Source organism: Canis lupus, chromosome 29, assembly GCF_048164855.1.
Source record: "Canis lupus baileyi chromosome 29, mCanLup2.hap1, whole genome shotgun sequence".
Taxonomy (NCBI): Eukaryota; Metazoa; Chordata; class Mammalia; order Carnivora; family Canidae; genus Canis; species Canis lupus.
Window position 1 is genome coordinate 41,125,502 of NC_132866.1, and position 23,869 is coordinate 41,149,370.

Sequence of the window (23,869 nt, forward strand, 5' to 3'; positions counted from 1 at the left end):
CAGGGGGACCAGCAGGCAGAGGGAGAGCAGAGCATGGGGCCTGATGTGGGGCTCTGAACCCTGAATCTCAGGACCCTGAAATCATGACCTGAGCCAAAGGCAGATGCTTAACTGGCTGAGCTGCCAGGTGCCCCAATTTGTGGCCATTTTAAATCTGTCGCTCAGATTAACAGTACTTTACAACACTTTATAAGCCTGAAGAAGCTGTGCCTGGCTCAAGGCCACCTCGAGAACGTGCTGACTGCAAAGGATCTTTCTTGAGGTGATGGGCTTCCAGTGATTTGCCAATGGGCTCACACAGTGGGGGCTTAACAGCATTGCAGGGCAGCTGGCCTTCTCTATAGAAAGCTGAATTAGAGTCTTCAGTAAATCCTGCTACTACTCTAATTTTAGTTTACAAATGCCAAATTTTCAGAACCCTTGATATATCACTTCAGAGGTTACTAATAACCCTTGCATGGAAAGGGAAATTGAGTCCTTGACTGTCTGGAAGGTCCCCAGAAGCACAGCTTGAGACAATGACTGGGTGCAGGTGGTTCTGTGGAGGTGGTGCCAGGAAGCAGGAGGGAGCAGGGAGAGAGACAGGGAGGGAAAATTTTAAAAAGGAGGGCAGACTGTGGCTCAGTCTGTTCGGCATCTGACTCTTGGTTTCAGGGCAGGTCATGAGCTCATGGTCATGGGACTGAGCCCCACGTCAGTCTCTGCACTTAGCCAGGAGCCATCTTACACCTTGCCCTCCCTCTCTGACGCTGAGGGCAGTGCCATTGAAGTAGTTGGTGTGGGTAACCGGGGCTGTATTCCAATGAGAAGTGTACAGAAGGCCTCCCAGAATTGTCTGTCTGAAGGACAGGCAAGTGGACACATAAGTACTGAGTCCTAGCCCCTCTCTGCTGGAATGTTATCTGTGGGAGGCCCAAATTCTCCTGCACTTTTAAGCAAGGTGGGGATAGTCGGGGAGGAGGGCACCCAAGATGTACAAGAGCCTCTAGTCCAGAAAGAGGACCATACTGGACGTTGTCAGTATGGGCTGAGCCTGAGCTCACGTAGACCTGCTCACCATTGTTGTGGCCAGAGCCTGAGCTGGGCCACAGGCTGATGTTCATCTGGCTCTGTCCGGCTCTGTGGCACAGATGAGATGTTTAGCATGTCTGCTGTGTCTGGTACAAAGATGACTCAGCTGAAGATCCCCTTCAGACAGGGTACTGGAGGTATTGGAGCCAGCTCACTGTCTGGTTGAAGTGCACTGCTGATACCTGCTAAACCAGCAACTGCTGTGCGAACTTGACCAAGTGAGCTGACATGTGCCTCAGTTTCCTCACTTGTCAGTGGTGATGACAGCCCCTGGACAGCTGTGGGAATTAAACAGTGTTAGGAAACACTGAACATGGGCTGGGTCTGTGGTCAGTGTCCTGATGTTGGTCCTCTTCCCCTCATTTTTGGGGACATGGAAGGAACACAGACCCTCTGGGGGTCTGTGAAGTCTGTAGGGTCTGCGATAGAGTGGGTTAAACCTTTAAAGCAGGCACAGATACAAGTTATTGTTCCCTTGAGAGTAAGGTTATTTCCTAGTTAGGGGCTTGGGAAAGGGGCCTGTGATGCCAGGTCAGGACTGCTAGGAGGTTGGGGCCCAGTGAGAAGGAGGGGAGAATGCTGTGAGTAAAGGTCCAGTTAGTGTTGCTAGAAAAGTTGGTTGCTCTGTGCCAGCCCTGGGCTACAGGCTGAGGATGCAGTGGTGAGCAGGACGGACACAGTCTCTGCCTCATGGGACTCACAGTGGTGATAAGGAGCCTGTCTGGGCAGGAACAGGTTGTGCTGTTGGCTTGGAGCCTGGATCATGTGGCTTGGTGGCCGGAGCCAGGACAGGAAGGACTGCATGCAGGCCTTAACACTGATGGGTAAGGACTCCATCCCCAGCACCATTCCTGAGTTAATTACTCAGCACCCCTTAGAACATGGATGTCAGTGGGGTGCCAACCCTGCCGTACAACCCCTGCCTCACCCCCATTCCACGTTGCCTCTCATGTGAGAACTTTCCCGACTTCCCTGCAAAGAGGTGGCTCCTTGCTATTACTGGCTCCATTTAGACATGCCACCCGTGCCCTTCTCCTCGACATCCACAGGTGTTTACCCATCTGCTTGTTAATCAGTCAACTTCCAGAGAACAGTAGCTTGCCTGATTTTTCTTCAGCTTTGAAGGGAGCATGTGGAGGCTTCTAGGAAATGGCTGTTTTTTTTCTTTAGGTTTGCAGTAACATGCACATCACATAAAATTCCCCAGCCCAACCATTTTTAAGTACATGGTTCAGAAGTACATTCACATTGTTGTGCTATCTCCAGAACTCTTTTCGTCTTGCAAAACTGAAACTCTGTGTATTAAATAACTCCCACCCTCTTCCCTGAGACCCTAGGACCACTATTCCACCTTCTGTTACTATGAATTCAACTCCTCTAACTGCCTCAATTGGGTGGAATCATACAGAATTTGTCCTTTTGTTACTGGTGGTAAATGCCACTCCTAATCCTTTTCAAGCAGGAATGGCGTGTGTGGCCAGATCAGGTAGGCCACAGGAACCTGGGGAATGAAAGGCCTCTCTTTCTCCAAAGGCCCTCCCAAATGCCACATTGTCCTCATATCCTCTCTTGGCCCCTCAGGACTACTGTCACCCTGCTCTAGACCTAGGGGCATTCTCCTGTGCCTGGGCACTCTGGTCACCTGGGCACTTGTCCCTGGCATAAAAGGCTCCAACCCCCCATCCTGTAGCAGGCCAGGAAGATCCCAGAAGGCAGAGCCCACATCTGACCCACCTTTTCTGTCAGTGCCTTACCAGACCAGGGCCTGACACCTGCTAGGTGCACCTAGGGTTGCATTTGCTCAAATGCAGGGTATAAGAAGGAGCCAAGTCAGATTGAGGCCTCATTTCCAAACTCTGAAGAATGGCTCTGTGCTTGCCCTTCACCTCTGCACTCACTTTCTCTCCCCCTTCACTTTTGTTCTTTCCTTTTCAGCTCTGTCCCCTCTGAACAGTGCCAGGTTCCGTACCGAGAGCACTTGGCAACATCTATCCAAGGGAACAGGGCGATACTCTGTGGGAAGCTGCCCGTACTCACATCCTCACCTTCGTCTGGCCACCTGAAGCAGTGGGACGGGCATGAATTCACTGAGCTTAGGGCCAGTCTGGGTGATAGAGGGCCACATCTGTTCAGATGGTTGGCTTTCCTGGCCTTCCTTCCTTCAGATAAGGCCCAATGCTGGCTTTTTCCAGGTCTCTGAACCCAGGTGGCTGTGCATCTATGCTTCCTTCTCACTCTCCATTTTGTTCATCCTGCAGGGTAGCTTCTCTTGGGCACAGCTGATCCTGGGGGCTGGGGCAGTGCCACACTGAATTCATTTTTCTCCTAGGGCATAGAGTATTCTTTGTTCACTAGAATACTGGCTCAGCAAAGGCCATCTGCATGCCTGCATGAAAGGTTCTTGTTCTAAGCTTGGTATGATTAGGGGATGGCCAACTCAAATGCCCACAGGGATCAAGCAGGTGAGTCACTCTGTGGAGGCCACAGGGTCCATCATCCTGGGGGTGCTGGAGCATGCCCAGCCCGATTAAAAACAGAAGCAGACAATAAAAATCGAAAGCATTGGTGCGTCATCCTTACTACCTTGTTTTGGAGCCAAGTGTTTATCATCATTTCACAAGTGTGGGAAATAAGAATATTATTCCTATCTTCTGGTTAAGGCAAAGGAGGTTTAGAAGGGTGCATGTCCAACTCTAAGGAGAGGACAGTGGGAAGTTTCCAGGAAGCTCAGGGGACTCTAGGGTCCCTTCTGAGACAGAAAGACCCCAAAGGTATTCTTCCCAGTACACTCCTGACAACCGAGTCAGCCTATGGTGGAGTCTGTTGATGGGTCTGCTGGCTGACAGGGCATGAGGCTGCCTTCCCGAGGATGCCTTCCCAAGCTGCCATCCAGACTCAGAAATGCCAGAAAGTTGCTCCTTAGAGTCACCTTTTCTCATCTTGTGGCCTTTTCCTGCAGCCCTTGTGCAGATCAGGAGCAGTTGGAGACTGTCTGTTTGACCCAGAAGCCACCGACTTGTGACCCCGTCTCTGGATCACCTGCTGAGAGCGTGCACAGGGGTATGGGCCAGGGCATGGGCCAGGTTTGGAAAAAAGGAAACCTTACCTTTGATGCTTACTTGAAAACTTTTGCCACTACTTCATTCTGCCTTCCCAGTAATAATCACAATCTTCTTGATTTTTAAATTAATTTCAAAATGATTTATGGTCAGGAAGAGCCCTTGTGGTCCACCTTTGGCTTGGGCTGGGCATGTGGATCTATAGTATATTACAGGTGAAGATCCTCAGAGCTCTGGTCCAGCATGAGGAGTGCCTGCTATGGAGTGATGTGGCCAGAAATGTGCCATTCACTTCAGTTACAATCTTCATGGACCCAGAATATCACCTCTCACTATCCACCAGATACAGGGAAGGCAGTACTCTCCTCTGTCATACATCCCCTGGGGAAGACCATAGGGAAAGGAAAGATAGAAAGATTCCAGAACTAGATAAAATATTTATAAGCCTTAGGCCTGGGGATTGGCTCTGGAACACCACCAGGGTGCTCTGTACCATGAACTGTACCAGGGTCTGCTGTGGTCCTTGGGGGAGCAGAGATGTGGAGAGCCTGGAATGCTCTGACTTAAGCTCTGATTCAAGACTTCAGCTCTGGGGGAAATCCTGCAGGTGCCTTTTGCTGATATACGGGGCCATGTTGCCTCTGAGTATTAGAGACTCAAGAGAGGAAGGCTTTGCTATCCTAACTCTGTACTTTCACCTTAGTTTTACTTTTCACTGCCCACAAGTACATCTCTGCTCAAATTTGGTCTTGACCTAAGACCAATGCAGAAAAAATTAGCTATGGTAAGTTGTATAGAAAACGAGCACCATGTCTCCTTGCCCCCACTCTCATCTCTGTTCTTGATGAGCCAACACTGACCCAGTGAGGGTGTATCTGCTGCCAAAGCAAGCATGCTGACCCAGTGATGGGGATCAGAAGTGTATGTTCATTCCCAGTATTGTGTGTGCATAAGCACATGCATATGTAAAATACTGTTTACCCCTTTTGTATTAGGTCTCAGATAATTTGGGGGGAAAGCACAACTTGGGGCTTTGTTTCACCTCTAGGGCCACAAAATAACAGGAGAAAGGGCTTTAGAGCTGAACCAGAATGAGAAATCGTGCATGTGACACTGAACCAGGACCCACATCATGGTTTTGGTAAGACGGTTTCTGGCAGATGAGACACAGTCTCTCAATCCAGGCAGAAGGGAGGCATGTCCTGGTCCTCTTTTTGGCTTTTTTACTGCCCTCTCCTGACTCTCCCCCACCTGTCTTTTTCAGGGATCACTTCTTTAGTTTCCTTTAAGTGTCCCTATGAAATAGTGGGATTTTGAGGGCAAAGTTTTCCTTTAAAGCCTGGTAAGATTTGGGGATTTATAGCTTGATAATCTAAGTACAAGACAGAAAAAAACTTGTTAGGGGTGCCTGGATGTCTCAGTCAGTTAAACATCCAACTCTTGATTTCAGCTCAGATCATGATCTTGGGGTCATGAGATCAAGCCCCATGTCAGGTTCCACACTAGGCGTGGAGTCTACTTAAGATTCTTTCTTTCTCTCTGTCTACCCCTCCCCTTCTTTCTCTCTCTCTCAAAAAAGAAAGAGACTTTTTATCCTAATACCATGCAACAACCTTTCTCTATATACTTAGATTCTTAGTTATGGGAGGGAGCAGTCAATCTTTTTCAGATCTTTATTGTTTATTACATTTTAAGGCCCTGAAAAACCACACAAGAAACAAAACAATGAGACAAGATACTCTATTAAAAATAATCTCTTTCTGGATAAGATCAAGCCATTTGGAAAAGTGTGGAGGGACCTAGAGGGTCTTATGCTAAGTGAAAGAAGTCAGACCGAGAAACACAAATATCATATGATTTCATTTATATGTGGAATATAAAAGAAATGAATAAACAAAAAGCAACATCAGACCCATAAATATGGAGAGCAAATTGATGGTTCTAGAGGGGAGGGAGGTAGGGGATTGGGCAAAATGGGTGACGAAGAGTGGGAGATACAGGTTTCCAGTTATGGCATGAACCGTCAGGGGAATGAGAGGCACAACACAAGGAATACAGTTAACGACATTGTAAGAGTGATGTATGGAGACAGATGGCAGCTACACACATGGCGAGCACAGCATAATGTGTGAACTTGTTGATCACTGTGCTCTGCTCCTGAAACTAATATAACATTGTGTGTTAGCTAGACTCAAAAAGAAAAGTCTCTTTCCTATTCTGATTATCTACTGGGGCAAAACCCAGTACACATTGACGGGCTGTGTTCCTAGTTTAGCCGTGCTTACTAGTTGGAGGGGTGAGGGCAATCAGCTTTCTTTTCTCTATGTGTCTCACAGAGTGGAGAGAGCTGTTTGAGAATCAGAGGGCTTAGCTACAAACATCAGCAGTGCCACTTGGTAGCTGTGTGATCTCAAGCAAATAACCTAACCTCTCTGGGCTACAAAATTCACCAAGTATTATCTTATTAAATATCATTGGATTACAGGCTTTGTCATTAACGAGGGAGAAGAGGTTGGCAAAGTTGACCCTGGCATCTTTGTATCCTCTATTATACCTGGAGGACCAGCTGCAAAAGCTAAAAAGCTCAAACCAGGTATGTCTTTTAAATTGCCAAAGACATTGCCTTGAGGAGCTGCTCTTTCTTTCCTTGATGGCATTATTAAGATGTTTTATTGTTCTAGGAGGGCAGATACTAGCCTTGAATCACATCAGTCTGGAGGGTTTCACGTTCGACATGGCTGTTAGAATGATTCAGAATTCTCCTGACAGCATAGAATTAATCATTTCTCAGTCAAAAGGTATGTCCTCACCTGTGTTCAGAAGCTGGAGAACCTCCTCTACTTTCAGAAGTTTGTCATTACCGGGAGGTACTAGATCTTTAAGTTTATGTAGGTTTGATGTTGCTTTTTTCATGGTGGTGGCTTGCAAAGAAGCACTGCTGTAACACAAAACAATAAGCTCTGCAGTTTTACAGGCAGAATGGACCCTACTGCTGCTTGCTCTGCCTGATTGGAGCAGCCTACTCCAATTCATTATCAGATATGACCAGTACGGCCATTGTGTGTTTTTCTGTCCACTTTTCTTGCATGACATGGAGGACATTGTTTTTGTCACCCAAGTCCTTATGGAAAGTGGCTGCTCCAGGGTTTTACAGAGTTGGGGCTTGGATGTAGCAATCAGCTGGGGAGGAGACTGGAGAGCAGTTCTTGGTCTTACCTGGTTAAGACTTGGCCTGTTGGAGATCATCCAAAAGAATAAAGTGTTTTTAAAAGATGTTTTTATTTATCCTTTAGGTAAATAGGAGAGCTCAACAGTTGCCCATATAAAAAATAATACGGTTATGTTTATTTGAAGCAGGTTCAGGGATGAGGGTAGAAGTAATGGGGGATGTGGGGCACCTGGATGGTGCAGTTGGTTGAGCATCCAACTCTTTGTTTCCGCTCAGGTCATGATCTCAGGGTGGTGAGATTGGGTCCCTGTCAGGCTCCACACTCAGGGTGGAGTCCGCTTGGGATTCTGTCTGTCTGTCTCTCTCTGTGACCCCCATCTCAAAAAAAAAAAAAATCTTAAAAGAAAAAATAAAGGGAGTAATGGGGGATGTTAACATTCTGTTCCTTCCCAGTTACCTGGAATCACCACTGAGTTTTGGTTGAATGATCCTGTGATTGAACCACAGACTGCCTGTAAATCCAAGCTTCTGGATTTCTTTCTCACATTCTGGGTTGTCTGAACAATTTCCCCTTATGTACAGAAATGCTTCACATCACACCAGCCAACATTTTGTAGGTCTTAAATGTAGGCACCCCATTTGCCTTGTCCTCTGAAAACCATGCACAATCTCTTACTCTTGCACATGTTTTACACCATGGCCAGATGTTTTCCCCTGGTGTCACGGCTGTCCCTGGACAGAAGCCACAGGGGATGGGAGGTGGCAAAGCTGGAGCCTTGGTCATGTGACTTCCATCCTGTGGTTGGAGCTGACTCAGCGGTTTGGCCCTAGCTCTTGAAAAACACCAGTCCCAGTTCATGGTCTCTGTTGGATTTCCCAACACTGTCACTGTTCTTCCCATAATATTTTAGCCTTTCTTGCATTTCCCTCCATATTTTATTTTTTTATTATTTTTTTAATTTTTATTTATTTATGATAGTCACACAGAGAGAGAGAGAGGCAGAGACATAAGCAGAGGGAGAAACAGGCTCCATGCACCGGGAGCCCGATGTGGGATTCGATCCCGGGTCTCCAGTATCGCGCCCTGGGCCAAAGGCAGGCGCTAAACCGCTGCGCCACCCAGGGATCCCTTTTTTTTTTTTAATTCCCTCCATATTTTACACAGAAATAGGACAGAGAGGAGGAATGAAACCAACTTTTGTTGTCAGGAAATAATGCAGCAGAGTTGGGATTGATTCAGAGTCCTTTAAGGCTGGCCGTGGTGTTGGAAGGTGTCAAAAACTGGCACCCAGAGTCTGCAAGGCTCAAACAAGTTTCACACTAGAATTCTGGACAATGAGCATCTCATAATGCCTGTGAATACATGTCTTTCCACCCAGGGCCCCAGTTACCTGTTGGTAAGTCTGCCTTACCGCAGCTGGGGTTCCTTGCACAGCTGCAAAGGCTTCACTACTGTGAATTTCTATCTGGTTAGCTTGCTGTTTGGGCAGGTGCTCTAGACTGGAGGTCAGAGATAGGACAGATAACATTCGCATCATAGGCAGCCATCACTCTCTGTGACAGATTGAGTTTTCATTCCCCAGAGAAGGTCTCCTAGTTTGTACTTCCATGAGGCAGGCTCACGTACAGCTTGACTTTTTAATTCAATCATAAGTTCCATCCTCATCTCTCATGGAGGGTATGGAAGAAAATGAACAGATGCTTCCAACATTGTCAGAAGGGCAATGATGGTAGAATCTGTGAATGAGGTCTCTAGGAATAAGGCATTATGGAACGGTGGCCCCACCATTCCCTCTTGAATACTTTTAGGCTTGGATAACTTCTAATCTAATTCATTAAATTACAGTTCATTCAATGTGTGAGTGGGTGCTAATGAGTTAGTATCACAAGTAAACTTACTTGTATGTTCTATATATGTATCTAAAGAAAATCAGACTATTCAGCCTTCCTCCCATGTACATTTGTTAGACAGCTAATGTTAGCATATTAATAGTAAATACCTTTATTGGAGCTCTACTATGTACTAAGCTAATTTCTCTTTATCTCTCTCTCTCTCTCTGCATGTAAAATCTCTCTCTTTCTCATATGTAATTTCTAAGCCTTACACACCCCAAGAGGTAGCTGATATAATCTCTACTTTCATTCAAAGGAAACTGAGGTCCAGAAATGTTAGGTACCTTGCCCCAGGTTTTACCTATTGATTCACAACCTCATGTTCTTTCCCTTGTTCTGTGCCAGGTCAGGGGTCAGACATGGGGTAAATAGGAATCAGTGGCTCAGCCTTTGCCCACAAGGAGTCCACCATCTTGTTATTACCAAGTCCTCCCCAAAGGACCTAACATGTTGGTCTTTGGATCACATGTTGATTACTGCTGTGCTCATTGGGATTTCTGGAAGAGGCTGAATGTAAGGGCTCACTACCACATGCTGGCTGTGAGATCCCGGGCAAGCTACTTAATCCTTTTGACTCTGCTTTCTCATATTTGAAGTGTAATAACACATTCCTGATGGATGTGTTGAAAAGACGGGAAGATATATACATATAAAATGTGTGTGCTTGTGCATGTACATGTGCATGTGTGTGTATATTGCCATCACCTGACAAGAAATTAATAAGATAGAGCTGGCATTATTAACTCTCCAGCTGCTCCTATGTTTTCATAGTTAGGTCACAAACCTCTACTTAGGTTTCTAAATCACACCCAGAATCTTCCTTTTCTCTATTCTACATGCATTATCCTTCCTGAGGTGCTAAACTCACATCATTCCCAGCAGCCATAAAAGGTCTCTCTGTCATTGGAGGAAAATCCCATGTACACTGAGATACCAGCCTTGCCAAGCTGTTGACTTATTAGCTTGTTTTTATAGGTATCTGTGGAAATACTCCAGGGAAGGAAAAGAATAACATGGCCAATTCTGGAGTCTTCTCTACAGACAGCCTGAGCAATGGGCACCAGGGAAGTTCCTTGTCACACACACAAGACCGGGGGAAAAATTCTGAAGAGCTTGAAGTGGTTCAGACTCAGAGCTTACTGCCCAGGGAGAGGCTTCAGCTTCCTCCTCTGCCATTAAAGGTAGTCATCTCTTTGGTTCATTCTCTAGAATTTGGAGGAAAGAGAACAGGGTGCAGAGCCCAACAGTCCTGGCTCCAAGGTACCTCTTTGCTCTCTCTTTGCCATGCCAGCTAGACAGAATGTATTTAATCCATCTGATGCTCAGCTTTCTCATATGCAAATAGAAATAAATGCCTGCATTGCGTAGTTTTTGAGAAGAAAATTAAGGGGAAAAGGCAAAGCTCTTAGTGCAGTGCTTGGGTCGTAGGACTCAGTGTTTGAACCTCCAGTGTCCTCAGCCACTGATTATAATTGTTACTGGTAATAACATTGGTTGCCACCAAGGGCAATGAATGGACAGACATCCCACATATTCTTGGTCTGTAGTTGGTCCTTGAGCTGCAACTCAAGGGCTTTGCTCTTGATAACAGCAGTGAAGAAGAAGACAAGGCCAGCTTTGGGATAGAGGGTGGACCCCACTCACCACACCTCTGACACCATTGCAATTTTCACCCCAGAAGGAATTTTGTCGGCAACTGAGTGGAATTAGCACCAGATCTCACAGGTTTTGTGACACTACACTCAGTCCCCACAAGAATGCCTCTGTATGAGATGCCAATGATAAGTAGTAGGTCCCCAGGTTACCTTGTCTGAAGTTAGCTACAAATTGAAGGTTCCCATGTCCCCTCCGTGGGTTTGATAATTTCCTAAAGCAGCTCATAGAATCCAGGAAAAACCGTTTCTTGTTACTTCCCATTTATTATAAAGGATGTTTTAAGGGGTACAAATGAACAGTCAATGAAGAGATGCATAGGGGCAAGGTCTAGAATGGTCCTGAGTTCAGGACTTCTGTCCCTGTGGAGTTGAGGTATGCCATTCTCCCAGCACATATATATGTTCACCAACCCAGAAGCTCTCTGGACCCCATGCTTTTGGTATTTTTATGGAAACTTTATCACATGGGCATGATGGATAATTATTAAATTAATAATTTAATCTCCCTCGCCTCTCTTCTCCTCTGTGGATGGGGAGTGGGGTGAAGTGGAAAGTTCCAAGCTTTGAATCATGACTTGGTCTTTCTCGTAACTAGCCCCCATACTGAAGCTATCCAGAAACCCACCAAGAGCTACCTCTTTAGAAGAAAAGACCATAATCCAAGAAATTCCAAGGGATTTGAGAGCTCTGTGTCAGGAACTAGAGTCAAAGACCAGATATTAGAGCAAGAGATGCTCCTAGTCTCTTAAGACTTAGGAAATTACAAGGGTAAAGAGAGTTCTATGCCAGGAAGTGAAGAGAGGCCAATATATATATTTGCTATTATTTCATACCATGGTGGCAGCCAGCATTTGGGGGTGAGTGAGGACAATATTGTCACTCTCTACCTGTGCTCAGATAGGTTATGTCCCTCTCCTGAAAGCACAGCTCCTATCATGTGCTCTTTGCCTTAGAACTACTCTCTAGATTTCATCAGCCACTTCCTCCTCTCACTTCTCAGGCTCAGAGAAGGGAATAGCACCTACTGTTTCTAGCCCCAGGGTGCCTGGCTGTTCTTATAGGTTTCTTTAAATGCCAACATCTCTGAAAGCAGGCCTCCTCATATAAACTCTCCTCCGTGGCCCAGGTTGAGCGTGTACACTTTTGCTTTCTTGCTGGGACTGAAACAGGCGAGTTATCCCACCTCTCTCCACCTCATTTTTATCCTTTGTGAGTAGAGATAGTGTCGGTCCACAGAGCTGTGGAGATAGAAGGGCCTCGCAGCAGTGCTCCAGGAATGTTAGCTCCTTCCTAATTGGCCATGGGCTCAGCTGGATGTGTACCCCTTGAAGAGCAGGATGACGGGTCAGCAAGAGAATACTCCTAACAATGGACATTTATTGGGAGAGTAACCATGTGTCAGGCAGCATCCTGAGTAACCTACATGTGTTCTGTCACACAAGCTTCATTACAAGCCTATACAATCATTATTATCATCATCAACTCTTTTGGCAGGTGGGGTGCCTGAGGCACAGAGAGGAAAGGAACAAACCCAAAGTCTCTCAAGGAGTAAGAGGCAGGGCTGGGATTTGAATCCAACAAGTTGGACTCCAGAACAGAAGCCTTCACCCGGGGGGCTGTACTTCAGAAGGCGCTCCCCCCCTTGACAGGAAGCAGGGCCAAGAGGGATTCAAGTTGGGGCCTCTGAGGTTGTATGAACCCATGAGCTGATTTTTGGTGAGCAGTTGAAGGGAGCAGTGGTGTTCCAAAGCCACAGCTGACCGTGGCACAGGCTGTAGAACCTATACAAGCCAGGCTCTTTTTTTTTTTTTTTTTTTTTTTTTTTTAAGCCAGGCTCTTTTGGGCCACGGGATCAGCTTTGTGTGCAAGTAACTTTCTGTGGGATAGGTGAGTTTACACTCCCACTTTGGACTTCAACCTCAGTGGTTGCTTTACTCTTTGAATTTTAAAGTTTGGGCAAAACACCTTGCAAGACTGTGCAGTGTGGAGTGTCTCTGGAACAGTTGGAGTTTCATTGGTTCTATACAAATCTCTTTGGAACCTCTTCTGTTGGGTTGATAATTTTCTAGTTTACTTCAGTCTGTTTATTTTCCTATTGTATTAGTATATGTGCTGCCGAAGCGAGCACTTCCTATTGTATTAATGGTATTTTCCAATATGGTGAACCAGGAAGCACTAAGCAGACGGGGCGGGGGTGGGGGAGGGGGGGAGTTGGGGGGGATAAGACAGAAGGCTGGGAGTACTCACAGCTCCATCTTCTGGCCACAGTTCGTTAATAGTTTCTCCCCCACTAAACAGTAGTTCAGTAGGGGCAGGTCTGTCTTACCAATGCTGTTCCCTCAACTTGCACAATGCCTGACATATAACCAGTGCTCAATTAATGTTGTTGCATGATTGGATGAATGAATAAACAAATCACCCATGGTTATTGTTATAACACTGAGCTAAATTCCTGCCATGTGGTAGATAATTCTTGTCTTCTGTCCTTCTGTCAGGTATTCAACCACTGTTAAGTAGAGCCCCAGTGCAGCTACTCTTGCTAGGGATGACTGGAGTTCCTCCTGAGGTTGTCTTCTGCTCAAGAAGCTGCTGTGTATTTGGTATCGAACATCACTTAGCTGGTGTCATGTGTGAAGCTACCAAGAAGTGCCTAGATTGCTTTAGTTCTCCAAGTGATATTTACATCCTGAGTGGAAACAGGAGGGTAACTACATTTATTGCGCCCTGCTCTGTGTTGGGTATGATTCACAGTCACATTGAGAAGGGCATTTTCTGTGGATTGGGAAACCAAGGGTGGAGAGACCAAGGGACTGGTCCAAGATCATATAGGGAGGAGCTGATAAAGCTGGGAATGATCCCTGTTGAGCCCTGAAACTCATGCTTCTTTCTGTAATGCAATGCTGACAAGAATGAAGAGTTGCTATCTGCTTATGGAGGGCAAGTATCTTCATGCCTTCTTTATTTTCATTTGTTTTTCAGGGGCAGGGTGCTGGCTCTTCTTGTCCTCCACCACCTTCAGAAATCAATGCCAATGAAATCTACTTTGTGAAACTTGTTAAAGAAGATGGGACACTTGGATTCAGTGTGACTGTAAGAATTATTAGGCAAGATTGGGAAGTACACAGTTGTAAAAATGTTCATCTGGAGCCTTTGTGGGCATCCCATTCATATGGCAACCTCTGGTAATGTGCTCAAGCAGCACATGGGGAGTAGGGAGCCAAGAAAGTCAATGGGGCCTCTGTGGGGGACAGAGGCAAACTGGGAGGTGCAGGACAGACTTGGGCACTCCAAGCAGTGTGGGTGGGATTGGGTGATGGGTCTTGGTTCTGTGGTTATACTGCACAACAAAGAAAGGGCAGCAGAGTGAGACTGCAGGGACATAAGACAAAGGTGAGTGAGGTGATCCATGGTCATTCAGAGAAGGGTCACAGTGTAGCCTAATATTCCTGCTTCCAAGGGCAGAATAGTCAAATTGGTCAGACCAGAGTTCAAGATGGCCACTTTGCATTGGTTTCTGAGCTTATCTGCAGACCTTGGAGGAGAAAGGGAAAAAACTGTACAGGAATAATAAAATTGTAGTTCATTCTAGGATTGTATCTACAAACCAAGACTCAAGCGTATAGGACCTGCCAGGCCAGCCTCTGGGCCTGTGACTGTATCTATACCTATGCTGCTTGCTGCTTAGGGAGAGACCATATGGTGCATTGATGTGACTTGGATTTCTGAGCACCTGCTACAGGCTGCTGCTAGGCTGGAAGCAGCACAGCTCCCTCATGCCAGCTGTGTTGTTATACTCCTTATGGACATCTAACCTTGTTGCACAGCAGACAATGTAGTCTGAACAAACAAGTGAATATATGAGGTGTCACATGGAGATGAGGTAATGGGATAGATCTGGGTAGCCAGATGGGGGATTTCTTTGGGAGATTAGGGAGGCTCTGTCAGGAGGGAGCAGACAGGTGGTGACACTTTCATTGTGTTTTCCAGGGTGGCATTAACACAAGTGTGCCCTATGGAGGTATTTACATGAAATCCATTGTTCCTGGAGGGCCAGCTGCCAAGGAAGGACAGATCCAGTGGGATGAGGGATGGAGTCATGTTGGGAACTGCATTCTGTGGTGTGATGAGCCCTGGCCTGGGAGCTACAGCCTCCAGGGCTTACCTCACTCCCACCCTAGAATTTGTGCAAATGATTGCCTCTCCAAGTCTTGGTTTCCTCACCTGGGAAAGGGGCTGACTCAACCTGGCCTACCTCCATGATAAGTTAACAAGGGGATGAAATATTTGTAGTGGCACACTGGGGAGCATAAGGTGATTCTAAAATATGTGATTTTAAATAAGCTTGTTGCTGTTTGGCCTTCAAGGGAGAAAGTAGTGCTTCCTGTGGAGGGCAGAGTGTGCATTGATGATCCCCACTTTAGTATCCATAGAGGACAATGACAAGTCTCCTCTCTGCCTTTCCTCATGTCCTCTGCTCTGAAGCAAGGGGGTGATTTTTATTGCTCTCCAAAATGGCAAGTTGAGCTAGAAAGGGCACCCAGGATCTTAGTTATCTCTATTTTCTCAAGAATTCTCTTGTTCCTAGCATCAACCAGGTCTTTCTGGCCTGTTTTGAAATGTAAAAAAAATCCTGGAGATATAAATATTACCCCTAAGTGACTTGAAAGTGCTTTCAAAAATGGTTTCACAGGAAAATAGGAGAAAGGATTTAGTTATACAGAGTTGGCTCAACCCCTCTGTGAACCAATAATAGAAATTTCTGTGTCATTGATCTATAAAGGTGTTCAGAGAGGTGGCTGGCAGCCAGGCCCCGTTGGGGATCCTCACAACTCTGCTTCCTGTTCCCCTTTGAGGCTGCATGGAAGAGTGCTGGGCAGGGACTTTCAGGAACAGTCATTTTTACAGCCTCCAGAGCTTGGAGAAATGACTTCTGTCCCCCTTCCAGGTGACCGGCTCTTGCAGGTGCATGAAGTGGGTCTGTGTGGCCTCACCCACAAGCAGGCTGTGCAGTGCCTCAAGGATTCTGGGCAGGTGAGTGCCGCATTAGTGGGAGCTGTCCTTCCTTCCAGAGCTTTCCGGGACAACATCAGAAGCTGTGGTTGCCTCTGGGTGGGAGGCAGATGGGGAGGTAACAAAACAAGACTTTCTTCTTTGTCTTATTTTCTCTTTTACTTCTTCACTTTTCTATGGTGATGTGAAAGCCAGGAGGAAGTAGACAGATTCTCCAAGAAGAATACCTTGTCCCCTGCAAAGAGCCTTGAAAAGCTAGCTTTCCACTTGCCTAGGTTCTGAAATCAGACAGCTGAACAGAGATGATATGGTGGAGCGACATCTCCCACCTGGCTCTGGCTGCCCCTTAACACTCTCTGCTCCAGCCCAAACTGACCAATGCTTCCATCTGCTCTCAGGCCCTGTCACCAGCTGGCCTTTGTACTTGCTGACACCATCTCTCCAGTTCATGCTAGTCCCATCTCCCTGGGAAATTCAGGTCATATTGTCCCGGTATTCTTATCGCAGTGAAGTAAAACTCAGAACTGAAGGCATTGACCCCTTATAGACTCCTTATTCTACGTGATGCCCAAGCAACATCTGGATGTTACCATGCTGCGTTCAGTTCTCTGGCTTGAGGGTTGGAGCCTTTTCATGCTTCAGTGTCCTAAACCACAGAGCTGGCATTGCCCTCTAGGTAACTGGGGAATTGGCAGAGATGGAAAGGACTCCTGTGGGCCCTTCTGGCAAAATGAGGGAGCAGGAGGGCCCCTGTTTGCTTCCTTTCCCAAAGCAGTCTTCTGGTTCGCAGTGAAATTGACTCATACTGGCCACCTTGGTTGACCTATCTTGAGAACAGAGTCATAATTTATTAGTACTTGCTGTTCCTTAGACTTTTGCTAATGAACCTGATTAGAGAAGATTCTTCTTGCTTGCTGCCAGAAACTTGCTGGCAGTGATGACAGGTAGGAATTGTTGCTCTGGGATCATGGGCTTGGTGCTGAATGACAATGGCAACAGAAGGACGTTAGCAGGCCCAAGTCCCCTGAATGGAAGCTTAATATTTCTAAAAAGCGTCCAGGTGATATCTAGCCACTGGTTCCTGAAGTAAGCTTTGTGTAACAAGAGTGTGTGGGGAAGAAGGGTGGGAAATCAAACCAAAAGAAAGTGGGAGGTCAGATTGGCATAGGTCTGGGATACCTGCCAGGAGTTGGATTCTAGGTGATGGGAAACATTAGAGACTTTTGATCAAGAGTGTTGCATGTTCAGTTTGTGTCTTAGATCAAACCATGTGTAACAATGGGGGGAATGGCCTGAGGAGGAGGAGCTATGGCCCAGGAAGCCAGGTTAACTAGAGCTTGTCACAGTCCTGCTGGGCACTGACAGTAGGAGAGGGAATGGAGGAGGGGGAGTCCTGGGGAAGACGTTTCTGATGGTGAACAGGCAAGTCTTAGGAACTAGGCATTTGGAGAGCTGTAGGGCGGGCTGGAGAAGGGGGCGAGCTGTATCCTGGCAGGTGTGGCCACTGGGAGGTTAGTTGAGAGGTGGTTCCATGTTCTGAGAAAGCAGATACAAGGGGAGGAATGTTTTAGGCAGAACAAAGAGTGGATAGTGAGGGTGAGAGAGGGGAAGATGAATTTGGCCTTGAATGCATTGAAATGGAGCTACATGTGTTACCTCCAGGAACGTTTGTCCAACAGATAGTTGAAAATATGGCTATGGATCCCAACAAGTGGGTTAGATTGGAGATTTTAATTTGAGATTCAAATGAAGCTGCTATTGGAAGTATCAGAAATTTAAGAAGCACTTGCAGGGTAAAGGGAGAGCCTCCTGGTTGCCATATCATGTGCAAATGGAGTTTGTTCACCCATCTTCCAGGTTGCAAGACTCGTCTTAGAGAGAAGAGGCCTCAGGACCGCCCAACAGTGTCCTTTTGCTAAAGACAGGATGGGAGATGAATGCATGGCGGTTTCCTTGGCAACAGCCTTGCCTGGCAGGCCCGCGGGCTGTGTCTCAGTGACAGATGGTGAGAGGAGAGAGAATTGAGTGTTACTATTGTTTTGTCATCCTCTGCGGCTTTTGAATTCTCAACTCTAAAGGGAAGGTAGGAAGGCTTCCTCTGGGTTCTCAAAAGATAGTGAGCATGATGCGGCTGGCATTCAGATTGGCGGTGGAAACCAATCTAATGGAATAAGTTTCGGGGAAAAAATGCATTTTTCCAAAATGATTGCCAGGCATGATTCTCCTCCATGCCTTCTGAGGTCTCTCAATCAGCTGTCTGAATGCTAGTGTATAAATATTTAGGAATAAAATTGGAACAAAAGGGTCGGGCATTTTCTGACCAAATCTCCACATTTTAGCTAAGATATCCATCACAAAAGATCTGGGATGTGATGAGGCAGGCAGGCTGAGAGGGGAAGGTGCTCAGAGCTTATTTTTATCATCATGTAAAACAGTAACTCTCCATCAATTTGCAGGGACATCATGGCATATCTTCTGATGGGTTGCCTCTCTGCACTGCCCTGTGATTGTTTCTTGCTAGGAAAACATGTACTCCCTTAGTATTTCATGATTTGGACCTTAATCATTTTTCAATCTCCTGTTAGGGATTTTCCTGAAGATGTGAGTCAGGTTGGATGCACAGTAGCCATATGAGTGATAGGGTTGGGTGGAGTGGGGCACGCGTGCATAAGACAAGTCTGTTTCCTCTTTCGTGGCTCCTGTGCTCACTCCAGAGAGGCCCTCCGAAAAACTCACTATCAAATGAGGTGGGGGGAGTGTCTCATGGCAGTGATGGTGAAATTGGTCATATGTTATACCTGGAACTAAAAGCTTCAGATGCTTTCATTCTCACCCCAAATTAAAGTTTATGAGACAGTGCTCTGTCCTATTGATTCATTGCCAAATGGAAGGCAGACTAGGAGAGACCCAGAGGCCTCTTCTTGGACTAGTGAGGTTCCTGGGCAGTGTCCGTCTTTGCTGCCTGGAGGCAGCTGTTTTGTTTTATGGTCTGTCCACGTGGCTAAACAAAATAGCAGCTAAAACATTTTGACAGAGTTGACCAGAATTTTCTCCACAGTCTAATTATGCAAAATTTTGTTTCAAATATACTAAAGACAATTGAGGTTCTAAAGGAGTAATGGCGGGATCCCTGGGTGGCTCAGTGGTTTGGTGCCTGCCTTCAGCCCAGGGACATGATCCTGGGGTCCCGGGATCAAGTCCCACATCGGGGTCCCTGCATGGAGCCTGCTTCTCCCTCTGCCTGTGTCTCTGCCTTTTTCTCTCCCTCTCTCTCTGTCTCTCATGAACAAATAAATAAAATCTTTTAAAAAAATAAAGGAGTAATAGGAATATATATAGGTTTTACTAAATGATATAGGCATATTGTATATGTCTATAAACTATATATTTACACATAAACCTTACTGATTATCTATAATTGCTTTGTCCAATAGGGCAGCTACTTGCTATGTATGGCTATTGAGTACTTGAATATAGCCAATCCAAATTGATAAAATATATATTTGATTTTTGAAGACTTAGTTCATAAGGATGCAAAATATCTCAATACTTTTTCATATTGATTACTTGTTAAAATGGCCATATTATAGATATATTGGTTACATATACTATATGGTTAAGTTTATTTTACCTATTCCCTCATACTTTTTAAAATGTAGCTATTTGAGAACTGAAATTACACATGTGATTCACATTTGCAGCTTGCCTTTTATTTCCCTTAGCATCGGAATGGACTCTATCATAAAAATGAGCAAGATGAAATCTTTTTATGTAAAACAGAAATAATTCATCTATTTGACCATTTACATTTTAAGGCTAGTTAATTTCATTGGGAATCTACTAAGGAATTTATCTTGTCCACCTCCCACAACACAGGTCCAAAGTTTGAAGTCACTCTGAAAAAAAATGCCAGTGGTTTGGGATTCAGCTTCGTGCAGATGAAGAGAGAGAGCTACAGTCATCTCAAGAATGATCTTGTGAGGATTAATAAGAGACTCTTCCTGGGGCAGCCAGCTGAGGAGAATGGGACCATTGCCGCTGGTGACATTATCCTGGCTGTGAATGGAAGGCCTATAGAAGGCCTCGTTTTCCAGGTAGGAGACCATGCAGCCCATATGTATGCACACTGACACCAACCATGCCTCTTTCAGGTTCTCCCACCATAAGGAGTACTTTGGCCTCTTGAAAGCATACCTGGAACCTGGATCATACAAAGAAAGCAATTGGTAGAACATTCTCACATTTAATTTTCTGTCTCAGTTCTTGAATAGCTAACCTTGAGTAAGCCTTGCTTCTAATTAGGTTTATAATGAAACTGAAGACAAACCCTAGCTGTATGCTGACTAAAGCCCTCCAAACATTCTAGGAGGTGGGTGTGTGGGCTGAAGAGACTACAGTGGGTCCCTTTCTGCCCTTCTTCTCATTTTTCTATTAAATTTATATTTTGATGTGTAGTGTTACATCGGTTGTCCTGCATACAACGGTTGTCCCAGTTTTTACATATGATAAAAAAAATGTAATTTAAAAAAGAGTAAAAAGTGGACACTTCTCTGGGCACCTGGGTAGCTCAGTCAGTTAAGCATCTGACTCTTGATCTCAACTCAGGTCTTGATACCAGGGTTGTGAGTTGAAGCCCTGCATGGATCCCACTTAAAATAAAAGTAGACACTTCTCAATGTTTATAGCACAGTATCTCAATGGAATATTGTGCATATCAGTCAGGGTCCTGGATTGAAAGTGAGTCATATGAGGAGAATTGAATAAGGCTGTGATCTGGTTGTTGGGAAGCTCAAGGGAGAGTGTAGAGCCCTGGAGCTAGGAACAGTGGGTGCAATTATCTCTCTACCCCTCCCAAGTCCAAAAGCATATAGGAAGGAGCAATTATTCAACCAGGGAAACTGAGAAAGCTGGTGAAGTGGATCTGATGACATAAGCTATGACATTTACTGAGGGACCTAGCCATTCTGTAACAATCCCATGTGGAGGAAGGTGGGAAAATACGTACCCACATCCTTTTCTTCCTAGCTCTGATTCCTACCCATGCTTCCATTGGCTGAGCCAAGAGGAAGCCCCTCCCTCTCCTCCTATCTCTGATCCCACCCATGCTTCTATTGGCTGAGCCCAATAGGAAGCTTCTCTGCAGTCTGCACAGACCCACCTCCAGAACACAGAGCAAGGTGGAGAATGGCTTTGGGCTGCATGGTGAGGGATGGAAAATCCCCAGGATGGCATATGTTGGGTGGCAATACTTTTATCTCTTTATTTTGTGAGCCAAGAACTATTTCCTGAGAACCAAACCTGGGTCAGCAGCTCTGTGAGGAGCTAAAGACACAGAGGCACGAGTTCATATATTCTCAGAGCCTGTAGTGGGGTGGGACAAACAAGAAAACAGAAATGACTGTGTAAAACAAGTGTCATGAGAAACAAAAATGCTTGCCCCAGGGAACAGTGCAGGGAAGCACATTCTGTGGAAGTCCATTGCCAGTAAGAGGGTATTAGGTGGTGTCCAGATCAGTGATTCTCAAGTTGGAATCATATTGCCTTTCAAGGAACATTTGGCAAAGTTCAGATATATTTGTGGTTGTCACAATGGCAGGTGTCAGGGACATCAAGTGAGCAAAGACCAGAGATGTTACTTGACATTCTTCAGTGAACAAGGCAGCCAGCCCCCACAACAGGGAGTTATCCAGCCTAAAATGTCAGTACTGAGAGTTTGAGAAATCCTGGTGTAGATAGGAAATAGGAACTACCAAGGCAACTTGAAGCCCTGGGCTCTGAGAAAGTGGGTTGGAGGAAGAGGCTCAGCGTAGCTGGAGCTTAGGATGTGGGAGCAGCGGGAGCAGGTGGGAGAGAGAGAGTGGGGTGAGAGGCAGCAGCAGGTAAGAACAGGTCCTGTGTGCTGTGTTGCAGAGCCTGTTGAATGTGACATGAGACAGAGAGGGGGTTCAGTGGGAGAGGGACCTGGTTATGTCTGCATTTTGGAAAGAGCTCTCTTGAACACTGTGGAGGGGGGGGGGGCGAGTGACACTGGAGGAGGCAAGGAGCAGAGAGGAGGGCATTGCAATTTCATAGGTGAGAAGTTCTGAGTGTCTGAACTGAGCTGTGGAGGACAGCTCAGGGCCAAGGATGAAGCTTTAGAGATTGGGGTGGTGGAGCGTACATGCTGATGGCTCCTGAGATGAGGGGGCTGCTGAGAGGAGAGGAAGTTTGAGGTGATGAATAGCTATTTGTTTGAGTCACTCTCTCAGTAAAGAAAAGGCATCAGTACTGACAGGTGCTGCCATGAAAAGGCCCTGGGCAGACCCTGGTCACTTCTAGCCCAGCATGGGTGTGTGTGTTACCTTCATGGGAACCTCAGGTCATGGCTTTGGATTCTCTCACCTTAGGAAATCAGGCCCATAACATTATTCTCTAGAGTTCTCTGGAGCCGAGAAGCAAATTAAGGGGACAGTGCCAGAGAGATATACCACCATATCCAACCACAGATTCTGGTTTCTTGTAGGAGGTGCTCCACTTACTTCGAGGGGCCTCACAGGAAGTCACGCTCCTACTTTACCGACCCTCTCCAGGTGCACTGCCTGAGATAGACCAGGGATGGCAGATAAGATGCGATGCCCTCTAGTGCCTTCAAGCACCTCTTTTCTTGTCTGGTGGGTCCTGAGAAACCCAACTTTTTTTTAGGCAGGATTCAATGCCATCTTCTTCCACTGGGGCAGGAAAATATCTAGCCTCCAAACCTCAGTTAATCTGTGAGAAGTTAATGAGAACCTATGCCCATCTTCTCCTTGCCCCCTCCCCCACTCTGCCTCTCCAATGTTTGTGTCTTCCTGTAGATAGTCATATATCCAGATTTTTGTCTGTGAAACTTCTAGAGCCAGGCTTTCTGGTGGACACAGCATCAGAGGGGAGAAATCAGGAGCAATACAAAACCAGACTGAGGAAAGGTACAAATTTCCATTTGGAGGGATGAAATGGAGAACAGGATGTAGGTCCAGCTTTAAAGCATGAATTAGATATGCATGGTCAAGGCAAAGAAGAAGCATTGAAATCAGAAAAATTCAGAATTTTTGCTTTGACACCCGTATTAGATTCTCCAGAGAAATAGAATCAATAAGGTGTGTGTGTGCAGAGGTATGGGAGTGGTTAAAGAATGGGCTCACATGATTGTGGGGGCTGGCCAGTCTAAATTCTGCAGGGTAGGTTGGTAGGCTGGAAACCTAGGGAGGGGTCCATGTTGCAGCATGTGTCCCAAGGCAGGCTGGAAGCAGAATTCCTCCTTTTTTTGGAGATCTCAGTCTTTCTATCCTAATCCCTCAACTGATCGAATGTGGCCCACCCACATCATGGAGGATCATTTGCTTTACTCAAAGTCTGCTGATTTAAATGTAAATTTCATCTAAAAAATGGCTTTGCAGAAATATCTAGACTAGTGTTTGAGCACACATCTTGGTACTGCGGCCTAGCCAAGTCGACAGATAAAATTAGTCATCATAATGCCACCCGTTGGCTCCTTGGGACACAGAAGCTGCAGCAGAGATTTGAGTGCAGGACGTTTATGGGGCCTGCTCCTGGAAATACCCCTGTGAAGGCAGAGTTGTGTGGAAGGAGAAGTTAACATGCTGCAGCTGCAACAGGGGCCTCCTCTGCTTATGTTACAGGGAGCTTTTGAGCTGGGATGGCCCCCTCAGAGATGTCCTGGTCTGGGGCAAGAGAGCCTGTGGCTTTGTACTTTGTATAAACCAGCAATGGGGTGTGGGCTGCCCCAAGGGAGGGGAATCTGACTTTGTTGAGACAGCTCCCTTGAGTGGAGCACGATTCCTGGGGAGGGGCTAGCTGTGAGCTGTCAGTAACCAGCATTCCCGGCAGCTGGGGGATGAGGGCCTTCGTCCTGTGAAGGCATTTGTGTGAGTACCCTGCAATCACCTGCACCTGCTCTTCCTCTTGCTGACTGCCTGCTCTTCCACTTGCTGACTACCTGGACCTTGGGCAATTTCCCAACTTCCCCAAGCCTC

General features: G+C 46.2%; 1 protein-coding gene across 1 annotated transcript in view; it reads left to right on the top strand.

Moving 5' to 3' along the window:
* FRMPD2 (FERM and PDZ domain containing 2) overlaps positions 1 to 23,869 on the top strand; it is a 102,647-nt gene that overhangs the window by 68,245 nt on the left and 10,533 nt on the right. The window contains 11 exon segments of the mRNA XM_072806408.1: positions 4,031 to 4,131; positions 5,179 to 5,271; positions 6,616 to 6,723; positions 6,812 to 6,928; positions 10,168 to 10,373; positions 13,833 to 13,937; positions 14,835 to 14,920; positions 15,785 to 15,878; positions 17,715 to 17,862; positions 19,734 to 19,951; positions 22,360 to 22,470. Coding sequence (XP_072662509.1) covers positions 4,031 to 4,131; positions 5,179 to 5,271; positions 6,616 to 6,723; positions 6,812 to 6,928; positions 10,168 to 10,373; positions 13,833 to 13,937; positions 14,835 to 14,920; positions 15,785 to 15,878; positions 17,715 to 17,862; positions 19,734 to 19,951; positions 22,360 to 22,470 — 1,387 coding nt within the window.